This window comes from Chiloscyllium plagiosum, unplaced genomic scaffold, assembly GCF_037043375.1.
Source record: "Chiloscyllium plagiosum isolate Xiang-an unplaced genomic scaffold, Cpla_swu_hap1 HiC_scaffold_33, whole genome shotgun sequence".
Classification (NCBI taxonomy): domain Eukaryota; kingdom Metazoa; phylum Chordata; class Chondrichthyes; order Orectolobiformes; family Hemiscylliidae; genus Chiloscyllium; species Chiloscyllium plagiosum.
Window position 1 is genome coordinate 4663663 of NW_028270171.1, and position 24808 is coordinate 4688470.

Sequence of the window (24808 nt, forward strand, 5' to 3'; positions counted from 1 at the left end):
GGAAGTGGGAGGATTCGAACGAGAAATTGTTGAGGGTGAGGACCAGTTCGGCCAAACGAATGACAGTGTTGGTGGAAGGGTACTGTTGGGGAGGTTGGGAGAGGAAGAAACGGAGGGCTTGGAGTCCCTGGTCATGGTGGATGGAGGTTTAGAGGGATTGGATATCCGTGGTGAAGATGAGGCGTTGGGGGCCGGGGAAACGGAAGTCTTGGAGGAGGTGGAGGACATGGGTGGTGTCTCGAACATATGTCGGGAGTTCCTGGACTGGGGGGGATAGGACAGTGTCGAGGTAGGTAGAGATGAGTTCAGTGGGGCAGGAGCATGCTGAGACAATGGGTCAGCCAGGGTGGTCAGGCTTGTGGATCTTGGGAAGGAGGTAGAATCGGGCAGTGCGAGGTTCCCGGACTATGAGGTTGGAAGCTGTGGGTGAGAGATCTCCTGAGGTGATGAGGTTCTGTATGGTCTGGGAGATGATGGTTTGGTGATGGGGGGTGGGGTCATGGTCGAGGGGGCAGTAGGAAGAGGTGTCCTCGAGTTGGCGTTTGGCTTCAGCAATGTAGAGGTCAGTGCGCCAGACTACCACTGCGCCCCCTTTATCCGCTGGCTTGATGGTGAGGTTGGGATTGGAGCAGAGGGATTGGAGGGCTGCGCGTTGTGAGGGTGAGAGGTTGGAGTGGAGGAGGGGGGGTAGACAGGTTGAGGCAGTTAATGTCCCAGCGGCAATTGGAAATGAAGAGGTCGAGGGTGGGTAATAGGCCAGCACGGGGTGTCCAGGTGGATGCAGTGTGTTGGAGGCGGGCGAAGGGAAGGTGGGCGGGAGTCCTGATTGTGAAAGTAAGCGCGGAGGTGGCAGAAGAAGTGCTCGACATCACGGCGTGTATTAAATTCATTGATGTGTGGACAGAGGGGGATGAAGGTGAGTCCTTTGCTGAGAACTGATCGTTTGTCCTCAGTGAGGGGAAGGTCTGGAGGGATAGTGAAAACTCGGCAGGGCTGGAAGCTGGGATCTGGTGTGGGTGTGGAGCTGGGATTGGGGGCGGAGCCGGTAACTGGAGTGGGTGTGGTGGTGGGGGGAATGGGGGTGGAGTCATGAGCAGGGGTGGTGTTCCCTCAGGGTTCTGGGGATGGGGATGGTGACAGTGGGATCTGTGGGGGGCGTGTCAGCAGAATGCAGGTGAGTGGTGTTGGTGGGGGCAGAAGTGGTGGCGAACACGGCAGTGGGGGGGGGGGGGGGAAGTCACTGAGCGTGTGACACCAGCGATGATGTGAGGGTGGAAATGATGTCACGTGCGGTGCATGAGGAATTGTGAGGGGCGGAAGTGGTCATGATAGGGTGGGGGGGGGAAGCGACGTCATTCATCACCGTGGGGATGGTAGCTGCAGCAGCTGCATAGCTAATGGCGCCCGAACAGTTCCAGAGGCTGGGGGAATCTTCTGGAATGTTTGAGGATTCTGCCATCCTTATCTGCTCTGGGCCTGCATGTGACTCCAGATCCACAGCAATGGGGTTGACTCTTAGCTACCCTCTGGGCAATTAGGGATGGGCGATAGATGCTGCCCTAGCCAGTGACTTGCACATCCCATAGAAAAAATTTATAGAAGGATAAGGTGAGGAGAAACGAGGGGGGTGAGCATGGAGCACTTGGGCCGAACTGCCTGTTTCTATGCAGTTGTCTCTAATCTCTGCTGTTCCTATATAATTGAAACTTGGTCATCAGCTCTACAAGTAAAGAGTTAAACATCAGTGGATTTGAGAACAGCATGACACCAATGTCATGTAATGTCTAAAGTTTTCACTTTATTTCTTACACTATTGTACATCTGTAACGTGGTGTAAGCTTTTCTTTGTTTTCTCTATTTTTTAAGCCTTGGACTGTACCAAGGTACTTTGTACCTAAGATGGTGCCAGGTGTTAGTGACATTGTACACTTTTCATTGTACTCCTGTCCTTTTGTAACTTCAGTACAGGTGACAATAAACCGAATTGTAATTCCAGTTTAAGACGGGATTCAAAGTTTGTGCGAAGATTTGTAGCTCGGGGTGCTCGTTGTTGTGATGGGATATCAGTCATAAATGAGAATGGACAGTGGGGAGAGAATGAACTGTGCCTAAACTCACAAGGGACACTGAACTAGGAGCTGTGGTGAATTGCAAAGAGCGAAAATGTGTTTGGACTTCACAGAGCACGGGAGAGGGCAGACTGACAACAGGTGGTGATAAGGTCACTCAAAGGTAAATGATTTCAGGGTTTGTATCGGAATATTATACATTGTGAAACTATACAGCTCCCTGTCTGCATCCTAAATAAACAGTCACAGGCAAATCAGGAACTGGGGAGCTGTTTGGAGAATGTCAGGAGTTTGGGAGTGGAATAGCTCACTGAAGCAGCAAGTGATCAGCAACACTAATGGAATTTCTACTCAGCATTACAGGAGAATATTGAGAAGAATGGAAATGTTACTGCAATCAGACAGAGTGCTGGGCAGATGTCAGCTCCACTTAGTTTTGGATGCTTGATGTTAGGAAGGTTTGGAAATGTACCCACGATTAAAGTGGCTTCAGTAGTCTCAATGAGGGATTTGGAGAATAGGTTACGTATTGCTCAGGATGACAAATTGGATAATTCCTTCAAAGAGCCAGCAGATACATCTTGGGCTGAATGGTCCCCTTCTTGAGTGTTGTTGGAGCTGCACCCATTCAGGGCAAGTGGGAAGTATTCCCTCACACTCCTGACTTGTGCCTTGTTGATGGTGGACAGGCTTTTGGGAGACAGGAGGGGAGTTACTCGCTGCAGGATTCTGACCTGCCCTTTTTAGCCATTTCCTACGATATATTGTACTCCATCTTCCTCTGCAGGTACTGCTCAGTACCCGCTGCTGTCTGAGGAAGGCCTCAGGTACGACCTATCACTTACCCCGAGTAATCCGGAGAACCCTCATGATCCGGATGATGGTGGGATTAATGGGCAGGGCAGCACTGATCTCGATCTCCTCTAGAGTGATCCCCATCACAGAGAGCAGCACGATGGCCAGGTCCAGTTGGTTCCACCTGTTCCACACAAATACAGATCCCAGTCAGGGCTCACCCACAATGGGTTTCACTTTCTCATCGACTGCAGGGGATATCAGAACAGGTCTGAGTCAATAAACCTGCCCTGGATTCACATGGAAGGAAGGAAAAGACATGTCTGAAGTTGTCTAGCAACTTTCAACCACATCTAAAGCTGCATCACCTCCCAGCAGATACAAAGTAAAGCTCCCTCTACACTGTCCGCCATCAAACACTCCCAGGACAGGGACAGCACAGGGTTAGATACAGAGTAAAGCTTCCTCTACACTGTCCCCATCAAACACTCCCAGGACAGGGACAGCACAGGGTTAGATACAGAATAGAGCTCCCTCTACACTGTCCCCCCATCAAATACTCCCAGGACAGAGACAGCACAGGGTTAAATACAGAGTAAAGCTCCCTCTACACTGTCCCCCCATCAAACACTCCCAGGGCAGGGACAGCACAGGGTTAGATACAGAGTAAAGCTCCCTCTACACTGTCCCCCCATCAAACACTCCTAGGACAGGGACAGCACGGGGTTAGATACAGAGTAAAGCTCCCTCTACACTGTCTCCCATCAAACACTCCCAGGACAGGGACAGCATGGGTCCTGCTGTGACAGTTTCATGCAGCATTGTATAATGTTATGATCCAGACCCCGGAATATTTGAACGTTTGGCTGGGAGCTGCCGCTGGGATTGATTGATTCCTGGCAGCATGTTTGAGAGAGCTCGAGTCGAGTCAAAGCTTGGCTTGTCTTGCTGACTAATTTAGTGAAGCGATTTTGTTGTGAGAACAGTCGTAACTCACAGACCAGGAATAATAATAACAATAATAAACAATAAAACGGTGATTATACCCCCAGGTGATGGAAAATAAAACTGGGGACGTGTAAACTCTGAATGGACCTTTGAGATGTAAAGTAGATTGATTCCTTCTGTAGCTCCTATGATCAGGTGCTGACAGCGACTGAAGTCACATCCTCCCAATCAGTCCGTGCAATGTCTAACCAACATGTCTCACTCACACGGGGACAGGAAGACAGGAACTTGCACTGATGTTTCCTCAGTATTCCCAGGTCATTCCACATTCCCTAACCTTATCCCTCACTCTCTCAAACAATAATCCTAACCTTCGCTGAACTCCGAGCTTTGTCCAAGTGCCTTTCCTCACACATGAGACTTAGGAAGAGTTTGCCTCGCTATTCTACTGCAGCAAGCAGCACATCACATTACTCAGTGAGCAACACACAGTGTGGGAGGAAGTGAGGACTGCAAATGCTGGAAAGTCAGAGCCGAAAAGTGTGGTGCTGGAAAGGCACAGCAGGTCAGGCAGCATCTGAGGAGCAGGAGAGTCGATGTCTTGAGCATGAACCCTTTGTTAGGGGGATGAAGGGCTTATGCCCGAAATGTCGACTCTCCTGCTCCTCGGATGCTGCCTGACCTGCTGTGCTTTTCCAGCATCCCATCTTTCAACACACAGTCTGAGGCTGGCAGAGTGGAGGATGGCATCCTGAACGCAGAGCCCGAGAGAAATGGAGGATTGGAGGAGCATTCATGTTGAGGTAGAACTGGTTGGCACGATGGTTAGCACTGCTGCCTCACAGTGCTGGGGACCCAGGTTCGATTCCACGCTCGGGAGACTGTGTGTGTGGAGTTTGCACATTCTCCCAGTGTCTGAGCGAGTTTCCTCCCACAGTCCCAAAGATGTACAGGTTAGGATGGATTGGCCTTGGGAAAGTATCCAGGGATGTGTAGTTTGGGTGCTTTTGTCATGGGAAATGCAGAGTCAGGATACGGGGTAGACCATTTCAGACTGACATGAGGAAACATTTCTTCACTCAGACGATGGTCAGTCTGTAGAATTTTCTACCAGGGAAGGCTGGAGGCTGGGTCACTGAATATATTTAAGGAATTTCACTACAGCGAAGGAAGGATGACCTTACAGAGGTTGCTAAAGTTTTAGGGACTTAGATAAGGTGAATAGCCGGGGTGGGGGAGTTCAAAACTAGGGGGCATATTTTTGAGGTGGGAGGAGACAAGGACCTGAGGGGCAATAATTTTTATAAGGAGTGTGGTACCTGTGTAGAACAAACTGCCAGAAGAAGTACTTGATGCAATACAAATACAACATTTAAAAGACATTTGGATAAGTACATGAATAGGAAAGGGTTTGAAGGGATATGGGCCAGGAGCAGGGCAGGTGGATGGGACTGGTTTAGATTGGGATTATATTCATCATGGACTGGTTGGACCAAAGGGTCTGTTTCCATGCTGTATGACTCTATTGGGTAGGGTGTGGAAATTGGAGCAGAGTCTAAATTTGGGTGGAGGGAGGGTGTATTGAGGATAAGATGCATCTGTGTCAGCCTCTGATAGAGCCGATTGGGTTAAAAGTGTTTTTATGGTCCATTTTAGAACATTCAAAGCATGGAACAAATTCATCCCCAAAACTGGGGAAGGGCAAGAGAGTTGGAAAAGATGGCACAAAAGCTGAACAATGACTCAGAATTAGTCAGATGGTTCCAATCACACTCTCCACCTTATTTACACGACCATTTCCTGAGTGTTTGGTCTGAGCTTCACAATGAGTTATTTTCTGTTTTCATGCTATAAATTAATTTTGCTACCAGTTCAAAGAGATGAATGATCAACCAGAGTTTAAATACCGATTTGCTATGGATGAACAAGATTCTTTAAAGAGGGAGCTGTCTGCCCTCACTCCTCCTGAGACACTACATCATTACGTTACTTCCAGCTGCAATTTATTTTTTGTTTGAACCATTTAATTTGCACAGTCAAAGTCAGTGTTGTTATGAATATTTCACGTCCAACAGTTGCTGTTGGGATGCCATGGATAATCTTTGCCGGAATGTTCCGCAGCAATTCAGGATTTCCTGTGTTCACTCTCTGGGTGAACGCACATGGAGCCTGTGTCCTGATGCTCTGGCCTCTTGTATTCGCCAAATTAAAACAAAACATCCCAACTCAGAACAGCCAGTGTCTAGATCAGAGCGGTGCTGGAAAAGCACAGCAGATCAGGCAGCATCCGAGGAGCAGGAAAATCGATGTTTCGGGCAAAAGCCCTTCATCAGGAATGAAGGCACGTCTTCATTGTCAATGTCTTCATTCCTGACGAAGGGCTTTTGCCCAAAACATCAATTTTCCTGCTCCTCGGATGCTGCCTGACCTGCTGTGCTTTCCCAGCACCACTTTAATCTAGACTCTGATCTCCAGCACCTGCAGTCCTCACTTTTGTCCTCAGAACAGCCAGTGGCCTGCTCTGGTTTTCTGTGCAATCCTGGCTGGCTGATGCTTCATTTTCAGTTTCCAAACCCTTGCCCTGATGAGCTGAAACACAACAGATTACAATCAGTGTCCCTGAGGTGCCTTGGTCTGGGAGGGGTCACAATCCTTGGGGAAAGGAGGAAACAAGATCCACTGCCCCAGATCAATGAAAGTAGAAGCAAAATCCAGCAGGTGCCAGAGATCTGAAATAAAAACCAAGTGCTAGAGAAACTCAGCAGGTCTGGCAGCATCTGTGGAGAGAGAAACAGCGTTAATATTCCAACTTTGGTATCACTCTTGAGAAACTATTCCCTTGAGAAGGTGGTGTTGAGCTGTCATGGGATGGTCCAGCATTTATTGCCTGTCCCTAGTTGCCCCTTGAGAAGGTGGCGTTGAACTGTCATGGGATGGTCCAGCATTTACTGCCTGTCCCTAGTTGCCCCTTGAGAAGGTGGGGGTGAGCTGCCTTCTTGAACTGCTGCAGTCCATGTGGTGTAGGTAGACCCACAATGCCGTGAGGGAGGGAACTCCAGGATTTTGAAGGAACGGCGATATATTTCCAAGTCAGAATGGTGAGTGGCTCAGAGGGGAACTTGTAGGGATGGTGTTCCCATGTATCTGCTGCCCCCTGTCCTTCTAGATGGAAATGGCTATGGGTTTGGGAGTCGCCCTCTAAGAATGTTGATGAATTTCTGCAGTGCTTCGTGTAACTAGTGAACACTGTGTCAGTGGTGGATGGAGTTAAGGTTGAAGGTGATAGAATGGATGTCCATTGAACAAGCTGCTAATCACACAGTTGTGGCCTATACTTCCAATCGATGCTGTTTATTTTACAGAGTTTAGCAAAGTGGAGGTCACCCTGTCAGAGGCCAATCTGGAAATCTCTAAACTGAACACTAAATATGAAAGGTCCAAAGGTTAAACACCTGACAAGACCGTGACATTGTCTGATTAAAAGCCTTCACTTACCTGTCCTTGAAAAACCTCCGTAATCCAAAAGCTATCAGTTTAAGAGCTGCTTCCAGGACGAACACCGTTGTGAACATGTAGTTACAATATTTCAGAGAAACTTCCAGAGACTGTTGAGGTGGTGGAGGGAAAAAACATTACCATCAACAAAAACATTCAGCAGAATGAAGAGTGTTTGTTCACTGATCCAGACAGCTCAGAGGCTCAGTGGGGACTCCAGAAATTTTCAACACTTAAAATTAGACACAGAGCCCAACTGCTAAACTCAAAAATTAGATCTTCCCTTCAGTATTATACCCAGTCACCATAATGCATTACTATAGCAGCACGGTGGCTCAGTGGTTAACACTGCTGCCTCACAGTGCCAAGGAACCGGGTTCGATCCCACCCTCAGGTCTCTGCCTGCACATTCTCCCTTGGTTTGTATGTATCTCTTCCCACAATCTAAGGGTGTGCAGATTAGGGAGATTAGCTGAGAATAGTTCACAGGTCGGTGCGACATCGAGGGCCGAAGGGCCTGTTCTGTGCTGTGTTGTTCTATGCTCTTTTACAGGGATGGGGTGGGTCTGGGTGGAATGCTGTTTGGAGGGCCAGTGTGGACTCGGTGGGACAAATGGCCTGCTTCCATACTGTAAGGGGTCTATGTTTCTAAATTATAGTATACAGCATTATACCAGTCACCACAGCGTTGTGATATAACAGTCTTATCCCCAGTCACACAGGAAGGTTATGATAAAATATAGTCATACCCTATAATGCATGTTTTGTCATGACATAATATATAGACTGTTATAACCAGTGAATCACAGTGTGCAATGTGTCTACAGTACAGTAGTCCCCCAGTACCTGCGGGGGTTACATTCCAGGACATAGCGCAGAAACCTGAAACTGTGGATTGGAGCGAACCCATTGATTTCTGTGGGAAATGTACCTTCCTCGCAGCCTCCAGGTCCCCGGTTCTGGAATGTTCCCTTTCATATGTTCCACCGCGGTAAACCACGCGTAAGTGAAACTGTGGAAAATGATTCTGCAGATACAGGAGTTGCCCTGTACTCTACCTACGACATTCTTTGTTTTATATATGGCATTATGCTCAGTAATACAGCCGGGGGTGAGGAGAGTTATTATCTAATATATACAATGTTTTTTAGGGCTGGTTAGCTCCTTTGGTTAGATGGCAAGTGTAACATAACACAGGAACAGGCCCTTCAGCCCACCATGTCTGCGCCAACCATTCTAGACCAAAACCAATAAATGCTGGAGATCCCAATGGGTCAGGCAGCGTCCATGGAGAGACAGCGAGCTCACATTTCAAGTCCAGATGACTCTTGAGCAGTACAGATTTCAACATCTGCAGTAATTTGCTCCTTCATGCTAAACTAATCCCATCTGCCTACACACAGGCTGTATCTCTCTATTCCCTACCTCTACATGTGTCTGTCTAAATACTTCTGAAACATTATTATTGTATGTGTTTCTACCACCTCCCTGGTAGAACATTCCAGGCACCTACCAAACTCTGTGTAAAATACTTGTCTCACACATCTCCTTCAAACTTGCCCCTCTCACCTTAAACCTATGCTCCCTCATAATTGACATCTCCACTGTGGGAAAATGACTCTGAATATTTAACTTATCTGTGTCTCTCATGTCTTTATATCCTTCATCAGATAGTCCCTCAGCCTCTGACACTCTAGTGAAGACAACCCAAGTATGTCCAACCTCCCCTTATAGCTAATAGGCTCCAATCCAGGCAACATCCTGGGAAACCTCTTTTGCAACCTCTCCAAAGCCTCTATATCCTTCCAATCGTGTGGATGACCAGGACTGCACACAATACTCCAAATGTGGTCTAACTAAAGTTTTATACAGCTGCAACATAATTTGCCAACTTTTATACTCAATACCTGACTAATAAAGGCAAGCATTCCATTTACCTTATTTACCAACATGGGTTGCCCCTTCCAGGGAGCTATAAATTTGGACCCTGATATCCCTCTGTATATCAGTGTTCTTAAGGCTCCTACCATTTACTGTATACCTTCCTCTTGCATTTGACCTCCCAAAATGCAGCACCTAACACTTGTCTGAGTTCAACTCCACCTGTCATTTTTCTGCCCGAATTTGCAACCGATCTCTATTCTTTGGCAATCTTCCTCACCGTCCAGAACTCCATCAATGTTTATGTCATCTGCAAACTTAACCATCAGAGCCCCCTACATTGCCAGCTAAATCATTTATATAGATGACAAACAACAGAGATCCCAGTGGAACACCACTGGTCAGAGACCTCCAGTCAGAGAAACACCCCTCCAAAATTACCTTCTGTCCGCTATGGCCAAGACAATTTTGTTTCCAACTTGTCAACTCACCGTGGATCCCATGTGACTTAATCTTCTGGATCAGCCCACCATGAAGGACCTTGTCAAATGTTTTAGTAAAGTCCATGTAGACAGCATCCACTGCCCTACCCTCATCAGACATCTTCATCACTTCCTCAAAAAAAACACAATCAAATTTGTGAGGCAAGACCTCCATCACTCAAAGCCATGCTGACCATCCCAAGTAAATCCATCCTTTTCCAAATGTGAGTAAATCCTGTCCTTAAGAACCTTCTTCATAACTCCTGTAGCACTGAAGTAAGGAACACCAGCCTATCATTTCCTGGGTTATCCCTGTTTGCCCTTCTTAAACTAAAGAGGAATATTGGCTGCTCTCCAGTCTCCCCTGGTCTGCGGCTAAAGAAGATACGAAGATCTCTGTCAAGATCCCAGCAATCTCCTCCCTTGCCTCCCTCATTATCCTGGGATAGATCCTAGCCGGCCCTGGGGTCTTATCTACCCTAACGTTTTTCAAGAAATCCAATAAATTCTTCTCCTTAATACCGACATGCCCTAGAATATCAACATACCCCTCCCTAATCGTACCATTATCCATGTCCTTCTCCTTGGTGAATACTGATGTGAAGTACTCACAAAGGACCTCTTGCATTTCCTCTACCTCCACACATAAATTCCCTCCTTTGTTCTTTGGTGCACCTGCCCCGTCCCTCTTTTGCCCCGAATATATGTCTAAACGCCTTCGGAAAAAAACAAAAGAAATATGAGTGCTAGAATTCAGAAACAGCAGCAGAAATTTGCCAGAAAAACTCAGCAGGTCTGGCAGCATCTGCAGAGAGAAATCAAAGTTAATGTTTCGAGTCCGGTGACCCTTCCTCAAGTCTCTTCTGAGGAAGGGTCACTTGACCTAAAATGTTAACTTAGATTTCTCTCCTCACATGCTGCCAGGCCTGCTGAGTGTATCTGCTTTTGGAAAATGCCTTGAGATTCTCTTTAATGGATGTAGGTTTGCTCGCTGAGCTGCAAGGCTCATTTTCAAGCGAGCGAACCTATATCCAGAACCTCAACCTGAGCTACAAATTTTCTCAAAACTCATCATTCGCCTTAATCTTTCTTGCCTCGGTCATTTTGTGGTCCCTTTCAGCTCTCCCAATTCCTCATTTAACTCCTTTCCTGCTTTGTTTATATTCCTCAAGGGACTTCTCTGATTTCAGCCAACAAATCCTACTCTGGTTGAGACAGGCTGGGGACCTGCCTTTTCTCACAGCCCCTAACAGTGTAAGGCAATAGCAAAATCTGTGGAGATAACAACCCAGACAAGAAGGAACTGAGCGCCTATCTGAGACACTGTAGTCCTGTACAGACTGCATTACTTTCACTAACACATTGTGTTATTACAAATATATCACCCACAGTATCTATTGCTTCATCTGCAGCACCTACAGGAATGAAAATTTGAAAAAAAGATGATTAAAAAGTTCTCAATTCCGGCAGTAATATATTCCTCATTAAATATCTTAATGCAAATGACTGATGATCAGTATTCGTCAGGGATGAATATCAAGGTGCAAGTGAACAAATAGGAAATTAACCTGCAAACACGGGTAAAGCCTTCACACTCAACTTCAATTTGAACAACAGTTTAATTAACAACATGAATAGTTCAATGATTTCATTACATTTACCATTCCAGTCCCAAGAGAACATTCCATTTAACATTTCAAATCGACTTTTCAACAATTCAGCAAAGTATCCTTTTCAATTTAGTCACTTAATCTGTCTTTCATTTTCTCAATCCCTCTTTTTATTTCTCTGTCATGATTCAGTGATTCCACTCCTGTCTCCTCTGGGTCTCACCCTCATTTCCTCACTCACTCCTTATCTGCCACTCTCCCTGTCTCATCCTATCTCTGACTCTCCTTCATACATTCCTCTCTCTCTCTCTATCCCTTTGCCTGTCTCTCACCCTATTTCTATCTCTCTGTCTGTCACTCCCTGTCTCACTCCCTCTCTCTGTCACATCCCTCTCTCCCTCGCACTCCCACTCTGTCTCAGACTCCCACTCTCCCTGTCTCACTCCCTCCTTGTCCCATTCACTCTTTCTCACACACACCTTCTCCTCCACTCCCTCTCTCTCTGTCTCACTCCCTCTCATACTCCCTCCCATCTCTCTCAGTCCCTGTTTCATTACCTCTGTCTCACTCCCTCTTTCCCACACTTCCTCATTCTCTGTCACTCCGCCTCCCCCTCTCTTTTTCCTGCTCTATGTGTTTCACTTCTTCCTTCCTCATTTTGGCTGGCTCAGTGGTTAGCACTGCTGCCTCACAGCACCAGGGTCCCAGGCTCGATTCTCACCTCAGGCAACTGTCTGTGTGGAGTTTATACATTCTCTCTGTGTCTGCGTGGGTTTCCTCTCACAGTCCAAAGATGTGCAGGTCAGGTGAATTGGCCATGCTAAATTGCCCGTAGTGTTAGGTGCATTAGTCAGAGGGAAATGGGTCTGGGTGGGTTACTTTTCAGAGGGTCAGTGTGGATTAGTTGAGCCGAAAGGCCTGTTTCCGCACTGTAGGGAATCTAATCTAAATCTTTTTTTTCTGTCTCTCTCTCTGTCATTCTTTCTCTGTCTCACTCTCTCTCTCTCCAACACTGCCTCTCTCTCTATCTCTCACTCCTTGTCTCACACCCCTCTCTCTGTCGCTATCTGTCACTGATAATTCTATCTCTCTTCCCACTGTCTCAGTACTTTAACTAAAATCAAAAATAAGGAAAAAATAGCATTCTATTATCCAGTATCAACTCAAACGTATTCCTGATGGAGGGCTTATGCCCGAAATGTCGATTCTCCTACTCCCTGGATGCTGCCTGACCTGCTGTGCTTTTCCAGCACCATATTCTTAACTCTGATCTCCAGCATCTGCAGACCTCACTTTCACGCATTTACTCCCATGTTCCTTTTAAAAAGTGAGAATTTCGATGATTGGGTTATGTTAAAAGTTGTATTCCAAAAAATACAACTGAAATCATGATTTTCACTGTGCCTCTGGCACGGAGCCTGTCCCCGTTACTCAGAAGGGAAGGGTGGAGAAGAGCAGAGCAATAGTAATTGGGGACTCGATAGTTCGGGGCACAGATAGGAGGTTTTGTGGGAACGAGAGAGACTCACGTTTGGTATGTTGCCTCCCAGGTGCAAGGGTACGTGATGTCTCTGATCGTGTTTTCCGGGTCCTGGAGGGGGAGGGGGAGCAGCCCGAAGTCGTGGTCCATATTGGCACCAACGACATAGGTAGGAGGAGTGCCGAGGATGTTAGGCAGGCTTTCAGGGAGCTAGGTTGGAAGCTCAGAGTTAGAACAAACAGAGTTGTTGTCTCTGGTTTGTTACCCGTGCCACGTGATAGAGAGTCGAGGAATAGGGAGAGAGAACAGTTAAATGCGTGGCTACAGGGATGGTGCAGGAGGGAGGGATTCCGGTATTTGGATAACTGGGGTTCCTTCTGGGGAAGGTGGGACCTCTATAAACAGGATGGTCTACACCTGAACCTGAGGGGCACCAGTATCCTTGGGGGGAGGTTTGCTAGTGCTCTTGGGGGGGGTTTAAACTAACTCTGCAGTGGCATGGGAACCCAGACTGTAGCTTTAGGGTGCAGGACCTGGAATGTAGGGAGGTTAGGAACATGGCATCAATTTCAAAGGAGGGTGCCTGTAAACAGGATAGTGGTTTGAAGTGTGTATACTTCAATGCAAGAAGTATACGAAATAAGGTAGGTGAACTTGCAGCGTGGGTTGGTACCTGGGACTTCGATGTTGTGGCTATTACGGAGACATGGGTAGAACAGGGACAGGATTGGCTGTTGCAGGTTCCAGGGTTTAAATGTTTTAGTAGGGTCAGAGGTGGGGGTAAAAGAGGGGGAGGTGTGGCATTGCTTGTCAAAGATAGTATTACAGCTGTGGAAAGGACGATGGATGAAGACTCACCATCTGAGGTAGTTTGGGCTGAGGTTAGGAATAGGAAAGGTGAGGTCACCCTGTTAGGAGTCTTTTACAGGCCTCCTAATAGTCCTAGAGACATAGAAGAAAGGATTGCAAGGATGATTCAAGAGAAGAGTGAAAGTAATAGGGTGGTTGTTATGGGGGACTTTAACTTTCCTGATATTAATTGGGAAAGCTATAGCTCAAGTTCGTTAGATGGGTCAGTGTTTGTCCAATGTGTGCAGGAGGGTTTCCTGACACAATATGTAGATAGGCCAACAAGAGGTGAGGCCATACTGGATTTGGTTCTGGGTAATGAACCAGGCCAGGTGTTAGAATTAGAGGTAGGTGAGCATTTTGGGGACAGTGACCACAATTCGGTGGTGTTTACTCTAGTGATGGAGAGGGATAAGTGTGCACTACAGGGCAAGAGTTATAGATGGGGGCAGGGAAATTATGATGCTGTGAGGCATGACTTAGGATGTGTGGCCTGGAAAAGTAAGCTTCAAGGCAAGGGCGTAATTGATATGTGGAGCTTGTTCAAGGAGCAACTATTGAGTGTCCTTGATAAGTATGTGCCCGTCAGGCAGGGAGGAAAGGGTCGTGTGAGGGAGCCGTGGTTTAATAAGGAATTGGAATCCCTTGTTAAATGGAAGAGGGCGGCCTATGTAAAGATGAGGCGTGAAGGTTCAATTGGGGCGATTGAGAGTTATAGGGTAGCCAGGAAGGACCTGAGGAGAGAGCTAAGAGCAGCAAGGAGGGGACATGAAAGGTCCTTAGTTGGTAGGATTAGGGAAAACCCTAAGGCTTTCTATAGGTATGTCAGGAATAAAAGAATGACTAGGGTAGGAATAGGTCCAGTCAAGGATAGTAGTGGGAAGTTGCGTGTGGAGGCTGAAGAGATTGGGGAGACACTGAATGAATACTTTTCGTCAGTATTCAATCAGGAACAGGACATTGTTGTCAATGTGAATACTGAGTCACAATTAAGTAGAATGGATGGCTTTGAGGTATGTAGGGAAGAGGTGTTGGAAATTCTGGAAAGGAAAATAGATACGTCCCCTGGGCCTGATGGCATTTATCCTAGGATTCTCTGGGAAGCAAGGGAAGAGATTGCAGAGCCATTGGCCTTGATTTTTATGTCCTCGTTGTCTACAGGAGTAGTGCCAGAAGATTGGAGGCTAGCAAATGTGGTTCCCTTGTTCAAGAAGGGGAGTAGGGATAACCCTAGTAACTATAGGCCGGTGAGTCTCACTTCTGTTGTGGGCAAAATCTTAGAGAGAATTGTAAGGGATAGGATTTATGAACATCTGGATAGGAATAATGTGATCAAGGATAGTCAGCATGGTTTTGTGAAGGGCAGGTCGTGCATCACAAACCTTATTGAATTCTTTGAGAAGGTGACTAAGGAGGTGGACGAGGGGAAAGCAGTAGATGTGGTGTATATGGATTTTAGTAAGGCGTTTGATAAGGTTCCCCATGGTAGACTACTGCAAAAAATACGGAGGTATGGCATTGAGGGTGAGTTGGAGGTTTGGATTAGGAGTTAGCTGGCTGGAAGAAGACAGAGGGTAGTAGTTGATGGCAAATGTTCATCTTGGAGTGCCATCACTAGTGGTGTTCCGCAAGGATCTGTTTTGGGACCATTGCTGTTTGTCATTTTTATAAATGACCTGGAGGAGGGGTTAGAAGGTTGGGTGAGTAAGTTTGCGGATGATACGAAAGTCGGAGGAGTTGTAGACAGTGAGGAAGGATGTGGCAGGTTACAGCGGGATATAGATAAGCTGCAGAACTGGGCAGAAAGGTGGCAAATGGAGTTCAATGTAGCTAAGTGTGAGGTGATTCACTTTGGTAAGAGTAATAAAAAGATGGGGTACTGGGCTAACGGTCGGATACTTGGTAGTGTGGATGAGCAGAGGGATCTTGGTGTCCATGTACACAAATCTTTGAAAGTTGCCATCCAGGTAAATAGTGCGGTGAAGAAGGCATATGGCGTACTGGCTTTTATTGGTAGAGGAATTGAGTTCCGGAGTACTGAGGTCATGTTGCAGTTGTATAGGACTCTGGTGTGGCCACATCTGGAGTATTGTGTGCAGTTTTGGTCCCCATACTATAGGAAGGATGTGGAGGCACAGGAAAGGGTGCAGAGGAGGTTTACCAGGATGTTGCCTGGTATGGTAGAAAGATCGTATGAGGAAAGGCTGAGGCACTTGGGGTTGTTTTCATTGGAGAAAAGAAGGTTTAGGGGTGACTTGATAGAGGTGTACAAGATGATTAGGGGTTTAGATAGGGTTGACAGTGAGAATCTTTTTCCACGTATGGAGTCAGCTATTACGAGGGGGCATAGCTTTAAATTAAGGGGTGGTAGGTATAGGACAGATGTTAGGGGTAGGTTCTTTACTCAGCGAGTCGTGAGTTCATGGAATGCCCTGCCAGTAGCAGTGGTGGACTCTCCCTCATTATGGGCATTTAAGCGGGCATTGGATAGGCATATGGAGGATAGTGGGCTAGTGTAGGTTAGGTGGGCTTGGATCGGTGCAACATCGAGGGCCGAAGGGCCTGTACTGCGCTGTATTCTTCTATGTTCTATGTTCTATGTTCTATGTTCTATGTAATTAAGTCACTCTGAGTGGTAGTGCTGACGGGGTCTGGGTAGTGGGTGACAAAGCAGGAACAGGGGATTGAGATGGATGAGCATCCATGATCATATTGTTTGGGGGAGTAGGTCAAAGGGCTGAATGGCCTACTCCTGTTCCTAGTTTCCATGTTTCTATGAAGATAAGCAAAGATCGAGTTAGTTGGTGATGCCTGTCCTGGTCAAATAGACCTACCCATGTTCACTGTCAGGATAGGAGGAAGACCCACAGAGGCTGCTTTACAGACAGATGTCAGGACAGCTGCAGGCTGGGATGGGGAAAATAAAGATCCTCACTTCTGCAGTGTCGTTCTCGGGCTCTCAGACCACATCCCACACAGTGAAGTAAAACACTGCCACTGTCCTAATGTCAGAAACACAGCAGCCAATTTCAGCACAGCAAGATCCCACAAACTGCAAAGTGATAATGACCAGGTCGCCTCTTTTTGCAGTGGTAACGGTGGGGGGGGGGGTTAAACATTGACCAGGATAAACACTGACCAGCAATCTCTCTCTCTGCTCTTCTGCGGGACAGGTCTTTCAAACAGTGCCATACTCCCTCAGGACTGCATTGGGAATATTCACTGGATTCAGGTCTCAGAAGTGTGGAACTTGTTCCCAGCATGGCCTCACTCAGGATGGGCCTGAGCTGACCAGTACCAAAGGGAGAGAGTGAGGTAGTCAACAGCTGAAATACTGTGGACACTTTTGGTCCCTTTAGCTAAGGAAAGAAAGGCTGACAATGGGGGCAGTCCAGAGGAAGTTCACTTGGCTGATCCTGGGTATGGAAGGACTGTCTTAATCTCCCTTGTGTCTGTGTGGGTTTCCTCTGGGTTCTCTGGTTTCCTCCCACAGTCCAAAGATGTGCAGGTCAGGTGAATTGGCCACGTTAAATTGCCCATAGTGTTAGGTGCATTAGTCAGAGGGAAATGGGTCTGGGTGGGTTACTTTTTGGAGGGTCAGTGTGGACTGGTTGGGCCGAAGGGCCTGTTTCCACACTGTAGGGAATCTAATGTAATAAAAGGAGAGGTTGAGTAGATTGAGCCTGTATTCATTGGAGCTTAGAAGAATGAGATATAACCCTCTTGAAACACACATGTTTGCTGAGGGACTTGATCGGCTGGATGTGGTTAAATTGTTTCCCTTAGTGGGAGAGTTTAGCACCCGAGGGTGTAATTTCAATACAAGGGGTCACACATTTCCAACAGACACAATGAGGAATTTCTTTTCTCAGAAGGGTATGTGTCTGTGGAATTCTTTATCCCAGAGGGCTGAGTCATTACATGTGTTCAAGGCTGAGACAGTAAGATTTTTACTCAGGAAGGGAATCAAAGATTACACAGTGAAATAACTGCCCAGAGCCAGTATGCCATCACCAACTCACCCTTTATTTACACGTGCACAGTACACTGGCTATGGCCGGCCAGCCAGCTCAGAGTCACTCCCTGAGGAGATTCTAAAACCCCTATTTATATTGGTAAGCCAGGGATTTCCTGACTGGCCCAAGTTAACAAGCCCGATCAAGGACATTGTAGTTAACACAACCCACTTGGTTCCAATTGCTACAGAGGGGAATGATGGGAAAGTGGGAGTTGAGCACTATCAGATCAGCCATGATCTTATTGAATGGCGGAGCAGACTCGATGGGCTGAATGGCCTGCTTCTAAGTCTTATAGTCTTTTTGGTAACACAGACAATAGCAGAGAAAATAAATGTGCAGGGTTGAGCTTCTGTGAGAGCACAGACCAGCGAGAAAGGGGGTAAAATGGTTGAATATCCTTACCTTGGGTTGGTTATAGTGTTCCAGAGACATGGTCACCACATTGATGCAGATGGTGAAGGTGATGAAGAGGTCCAGATAATGACTGGTGCACATGGTGTGGATGAAGAGGCGTACAGGTGAGTAGGCAGCATAATACGGCAGGCGTTGGGCTTCTTCCGGGGTCACGGGTCAACGGGGGGGGGGGGGGGGGGGCAGGCAAGCATAATAAAGAAAAGGCTTGGTTAGATCTCCACTGCCTCTGCCCCCCCTTCCCATCACCTCCCTTTACAATGCCACCTTCAGTTAGCAAGCTACATTGCCTGATCTGAATCCTCTCAAACAGCAGCCATGTTGGATTGCTTCCAGACCAATCTCCAGGTTACAGCCATGAGTAAACCCCAAGAAAAACATAACAGAGGTTAAGAAATTATTTCTAAAATGTTGTTTTTTTGCTATGTTAAAATATTTCAGGCAATGGAACAGTTCAGGTATTTTTGACTTGAGAACTAGGAATTGTCTATTTGGGTGACAAACCATTGACTGTGGGCAGCAGGCCATGATGAGGTAGACTACAGTCCCTCTATTTTTTTCTGTTGCCTCCGTGGACCTCCGAGGGCTGTGCATGACAGAAACTTCCGGACTCAGAAATCATATGTGTCCCCATGTTGACCAAGGCTTGTGGGGGTGGGGTGGGGGGAAGGAGGGGAGAATACCATGTGGTCATACCTCCAGGAATCTGTCCAACTAGAGTGGGGACTTCCCGCTTCCAGACACAGCAGCTACATCCAGAACAAAGGCTCATTTTCCCACTTTCCCAGCGAGAGACTTTAGCTTCGAGCAGATCAAAATGTAGCATTTATCACACACACAGGCACACACACAGACACACACAGACACACACACAGACACAGACACACTCACACACACACAGACACACACACATTCACATAGACACACACAGACACACACACTCAGATACACACACACATTCACATAGACACACAGAGACACACATACAGATACACACCCACACACACGCACATTGACACACACGCATGCACATTCACACACACACATTCACATACACACACACAGACACACACACACAGACACACACATTCACACAGACACACATTCACATACACACACAGACACACACACAGGCACACACACATTCACACAGACACGCACACACACTCAGACATACACACATTCACACAGAGACACCCACACACCCACACACATTCACACAGACACACAGAGACACACACACACAGATACACACACAGACACATACATTCACACAGACACCCACCCACACAGAGACACACACACGCACACACACATTCACACACACGTGCACATTCGCACACATACACTCACACACACTCACAGACACACAAGGACACACACACCTACACAGACACACACACAGACAAACAGACACACACACACACAGACACACAATCTCACACATACAGAGACACAGACAGAGAGACATACACAGAGACACAGACACAGACACTCACACAAAAACACACACACATACACACAGGCACACACAGTGACACAGACACTCACACTAACACTCAGACACACAGTCACACAGACACAGACACTCACACTCACACACACACTCACACACACAGACACAGACACACATACTCTCACACGCATTCTCAGACACACAGAGAGACACACACACACAGACACAGACACACACACATACACACACACAGACACAGATGCAGACACACACACTCACACAGACACACACACTCACACAGAGACACAGACACACACACGCTCACACTCTCACACACAGACACACAAAGACACACACACACTCACACAGACACACATACACACACACTCACACACACAGAGACACACATACCGAGACACAGACACACACACCCACTGACACAGACACACACATACACAGACACACACACAGGCAGACAGTCACACACATGCATACAGATACATACACACACACATAGACACACAGAGTCAGTTACAGACACACACACACAGGCAGACACACACACACACAGGCAGACACACACATACACACTCACACAGGCAGACACATGCATGTGACACATGCACACAGACACACACCAACACAGACGCTCACTCACACAGGCAGACAGACACACACACAGGCAGACACACACATACACACAGAGACACATACAGGCAGACAGACAGACACATACACACAGGCAGGCAGACAGACAGACACACACACACACATACACACACACACAGACACAGATATCGAAGGGGGAGGGTCAGTGCCAGGTGCACTATGGTACCAGGTATAAACCCTATCAACCTGGGCCAACATCATCTTGCCCAAAAACCTCAAATATAACTGCAGTGGAAAGGGTTAACATGAATAAGTTAATAAGATCGCTTACATCAGAAATATCAGAAGATTGCATGATTGCTTGTATGCAGTTACTGTTCATCGTGTTCCAAATGAAAGGTAATGTTTGACCCTGGAGCAAAAGGTTCCCGTTGTACACACGGACATTTTTCCTGGATCACAGGATAAAAACCAGCCAATGAACCAGAACAGGACTTATTCTTTAATGTGAGGTTGACGAGGAGCTCACTGTCTGAAAGGCAGTGGAGCAGATTCAAAGGAATCGTCAAATGGGAGATGGATCGGTCATTGAAAAGTAAAACTATCAGGCACTCAGGGCAATAGCAGGCAAATGGGACTGATTTCAAACATACAGTTGCTAGTACTGTGGGCTAAGTCATCTCCTTCTGTGCTGTCTGACTCGAGACATGATTGAGAGAAGCTGGTTAATGAGGGAAACATCCTCCTTTTCAACAAAAGTTGCCAGAGACCAGGGAACGTGAAGGGACTGGGGCTAAGCGGTCAGCTCTTTCTAAGGGCTTGCAAGGGCGCAGCGGGCTGAAGGGTCTCTCCCAGTGAAAGTCCTTACTCCTGCGTTTCTTCTCCAGCCTCTGCAGGCGTTTCTCCTCGCGCCTCCTCGCCTCCTCTGCCTCCTGGTGCTGACGACACTTGTGGAAGTTCTCCACCACCACACCGACAAACATGTTCAACACAAAGAAACTGACGATGAGCAGGAAGGAGATGAAGTACAGCAGCATCCAGGGGTTGTGGTTGATGATGGGCTGCAAGAGAGAGCAAGGCATTCGGTTACTGCAAGCCGGTCTGAGGTAAAGACACGGCAATCCCCGTCGACCTTAAACCAAGCTTCAGGACTGACTACATTTATCAATGCCGGTTCAATCCCAGCAGTGAGATTTCAATCAGAGGCTGTAAAACCTACATCAGTTGGAGCATGAGCAATCACATTGAGTAAAGCCTGGGCACCAGCCTCGTGGTGAGCTTAATCGTGTAAGTAGTGAGCAAAAGATTAAACGAAAGGTTAATCTCACCAGTGACTGAGAGTCTCGTTGTTTCTCTACCTCCTAGCAAGGACAGTATTATGGACCAGGCCAGACCCCCTCAAGACATTTCAAGAAAGTAGCCCAGACCCTAGCTTTGCTCGTTGTTTTAAGCAGGTGTAACGCAGATGTTCCAGGAGAAATGCTGCTGGTCAAACCACAAAGTTTTAAACAAAACTGAGTTTATTTACAAAATTACCGAATGAAACAAAAGAGATCAGAATACAGAATACCTTAATCTATCCGAAAACCCAACGGATCATCCCAACTTAATGACGCTGTTCCAAATTCCTGCAACAATCCCCATAAATACACCCTTGGCATAAAAGGTAAAATCAAACCCAGGGTCTTACAGGAGAGATGTCAGAGAGAGAGAGAGAGAGAGGAGGATCAGCATGGAGCTGCTTCGTTGGGTCCAGCAGCTTTTGCAACTCTACTGAGCCAATACCAAACCAAACCAGAGAAAAGTTGAGCAGGGAGAACCGGCCACTCCCCTTGCATTGTACAAGTGGTTTTCAAAAACTTGAAAGCCCTTTCTCTGAGGCAGTATCTGTTAGTTATAGTCAAACTGGCCCTAAGACCCATCCAAACCTAGACTTTTCGGAGTCTGTGTCTTTTACGATCCCTCTTGGAATAAACTCAAGGACAACGGAACCTTGTTAAAGGAGCAGCATTGTCACAGACAGGCACAGGATAGGGAAGGCTTAGAGGGATATGCGTCCAAGGCAGGCAAATGGAACCAGTTCAGTTTAGGAAACCTGGTCAGCATGGACTCGTTGGGCCGAAGGGTCAGTTTTGTGCTTTATGACTCTCTGACTACAATCTCTACCAGGACCCACACCACAGTAACAGAATATCCTCCTCACTTTAAGCTGTGCACTCCGATGTCTGGTATACAGTGACAAAACTCACTGCACTGATGTGTGATTTTGGAGGTCACTATCCCACCCAGAGTTCAGAGTTTCACGTAGAAGAGACAAAACGCTTCGAGGAATACTGCTCCTGGCTTATTTGATTTCACCCCAATCACCGGATCCTTCTCCCTCGTTTTCCCTCCTGCATTCATCCAACCCTACCCTTAAACTATCATAGAAACATAATCATCGAATCCGACAACACAGAAAGAGGCCGTTTGGCCCATCAAATCTGCACTGACCCTCCAAAGAGCATCCCACCCAAAAACACCACTATCCTCCCCCCTATCCCCGTAACCCTGTATTTCCCATGGCCAAGACACCCTGACTGCACAAGTTTGGAGTGAGAGTGTGTGTGTTTGTGAGTGTGTGTGTATGTGTGTGTGAGTGTGTGTGTGTGTGTGTATACATGTGTGTGTTTGTGAGTGAGAGTGCGTGTGTGAGAGAGGGTGTGAGTGTGTGTGTGTGGCTGTACGTGTGAGTATGTGTGTTACCGTGTGTGTGTGAGAGAGTGTGTCTGTGTGTGTGTGTGAATGCGCACGTGTGTCTGTGTGTGTGAATGTGTGTGAGAGAGAGTGTGTGAATGCGTGCGTGTGTGTGTGAGAGAGAGAGTGTGTGTGTCTGTGTGTGTATGTGCGTCAGTCTGTGTCTGTGTGAGAGTGTATGCGTGTGTGAGTGAGAGTAGATTAGATTACTTACAGTGTGGAAACAGGCCCTTTGACCCAACAAGTCCACACCGACCCACCAAAGCGCAACCCACCCAGTCCCATTCCGCTAGATTTACCCCTTCACCTAACACTACGGGCAATTTACCATGGCCAATTCACCTCACCTGCACATCTTTGGACTGCGGGAGGAAACCGGAGCACCCAGAGGAAACCCACACAGACACGGGGAGAATGTGCAAACTCCACACAGACAGTCACCTGAGGGTGGAATTGAACCCGAGTCTCTGACACTGTGAGGCAGCAGTGCTAACCACTGTGCCTGTGTGTGTGAGAGTGCATGAGTGTATGTGCGTGTGCGTGTGTGTGTGTGTGTCTGTGTGTGTGTGAGTGCATGTGTGTGTGTGTGAGTGTGTGTGAGTGTGTGTGTGAGTGTGCGTGTGTGCACGTGAGTGTGTGTGAGTGTGTGTGTGTGCGTGTGTGTGAGTGTGAGTGTGTGTGTGCACGCGAGTGTATGTGAGTGTGTGTGTGCACGCGAGTGTGTGTGTGTAAGTGTGTGAGTATGCGTGTGTGTGTGTGCGTGTGTGGGTGTGTGAGTGTGTGTGTGTGCGTGTGTGTGTGAGTGTGTGTGTGTGTGAGTGTGTGTGAGTGTGTGTGTGTGTGTGTGTGCGCGCGAGTGTGTGTGTGTGTTTGTGCGTGTGTGTGTTTGTGTGAGTGAGTTTGTGAGTGTGCATGTGTGTGTGAGTATGTGTGTGTGAGTGTGAGTATGTGTGTGTGTGTGCGCGAGTGTGTGTGAGTGTGTGTGTGTGAGTGGGTGCGTGAATGTGTGTGTGTGTGCGTGTGTGTGTGTGTACGCGAGTGTGTGTGAGTGTGTGTATGTGGATGTGTGTGTGTGAGTGTGGGTGAGTGTGTGCACGCAAGTGAGTGTGTGTGTATGTGTGAGTGTGTGCGTGTGTGTGTGTGTGTGTGCGTGTGTGTGAGTATGTGTGTGAGTGAGTATGTGTGTGTGTGCGTGAGTGTGTGTGTGTGAGTGTGTGTGTGTGAGTGCGTGTGTGTGTTTGTGTGTGTGAGTGCATGTGTGTGTGTGTGAGTGTGTGTGACTCTGTGTGTGTGTGAATGTGCGTGACTGTGTGTGTGAGTGTGTGTGTGAGTGTGCGTGTGTGCACGCGAGTGTGTGTGAGCGTGTGTGTGTGCGCGCACGCGAGTGTGTGTGTGCACGGGAGTATATGTGTGTGTGTGTGTGAGTATGTGTGTGTGTGTGTGTGTGTGTGTGTGAGTGTGTGTGTGAGTGTGTGTGTGTGCGCGTGAGAGTGCGTGTGTGTTTGTGTGTGTGTGTTTGTGTGTGTTTGTGTGAGTGAGTGTGTGAGTGTACATGTGTGTGTGAGAATGTGTGTGTGAGTGTGAGTATGTGTGTGTGTGCGCGCGAGTGTGTGTGTGTGAATGTGTGTGTGTGAGTGTGTGAGTGAGTGTGTGCATGTGTGTGTGTGCACGCCAGTGTGTGTGAATGTGTGTGTGAGTGTGTGTGAGTGTGTGTATGTGGATGTGTGTGTGTGACTGTGTGTGAGTGTGTGCACGCGAGTGAGTGTGAGTGGGTGTGTGAGTGTGTGCGTGTATGAGTGTGTGTGAGTGTGAGTGTGCGTGTGTGTCTGCGGGTGTGCACGCAAGTGTGTGAGTGTGTGTGCGTGTGTGCACGTGAGTGTGTGTGTGTGCGTGTGCATGCAAGTGTGTGTGTGCGTGTGCACGCGAGTGTGTGTGTGTGCAAGTGTGTGTGTGTGTGCGTGAGTGTGT

The 24808-nt window shown here is 47.5% G+C and overlaps 1 protein-coding gene across 5 annotated transcripts in view; it reads right to left on the bottom strand.

The window, feature by feature from the left end:
- The window catches only part of LOC122542112 (voltage-dependent T-type calcium channel subunit alpha-1I), a 483496-nt gene that overhangs the window by 24888 nt on the left and 433800 nt on the right, over positions 1 to 24808 (bottom strand). For all 5 annotated transcript variants that reach the window (XM_087978229.1, XM_087978227.1, XM_087978226.1 and 2 more), the window contains 4 exons: positions 20973 to 21165; positions 18031 to 18182; positions 7308 to 7417; positions 2915 to 3048 (listed from right to left, as the gene is read on the bottom strand). In XM_087978229.1, coding sequence (XP_087834355.1) covers positions 2915 to 3048; positions 7308 to 7417; positions 18031 to 18182; positions 20973 to 21165 — 589 coding nt within the window. The remainder of the gene's footprint in view (positions 1 to 2914; positions 3049 to 7307; positions 7418 to 18030; positions 18183 to 20972; positions 21166 to 24808) is intronic.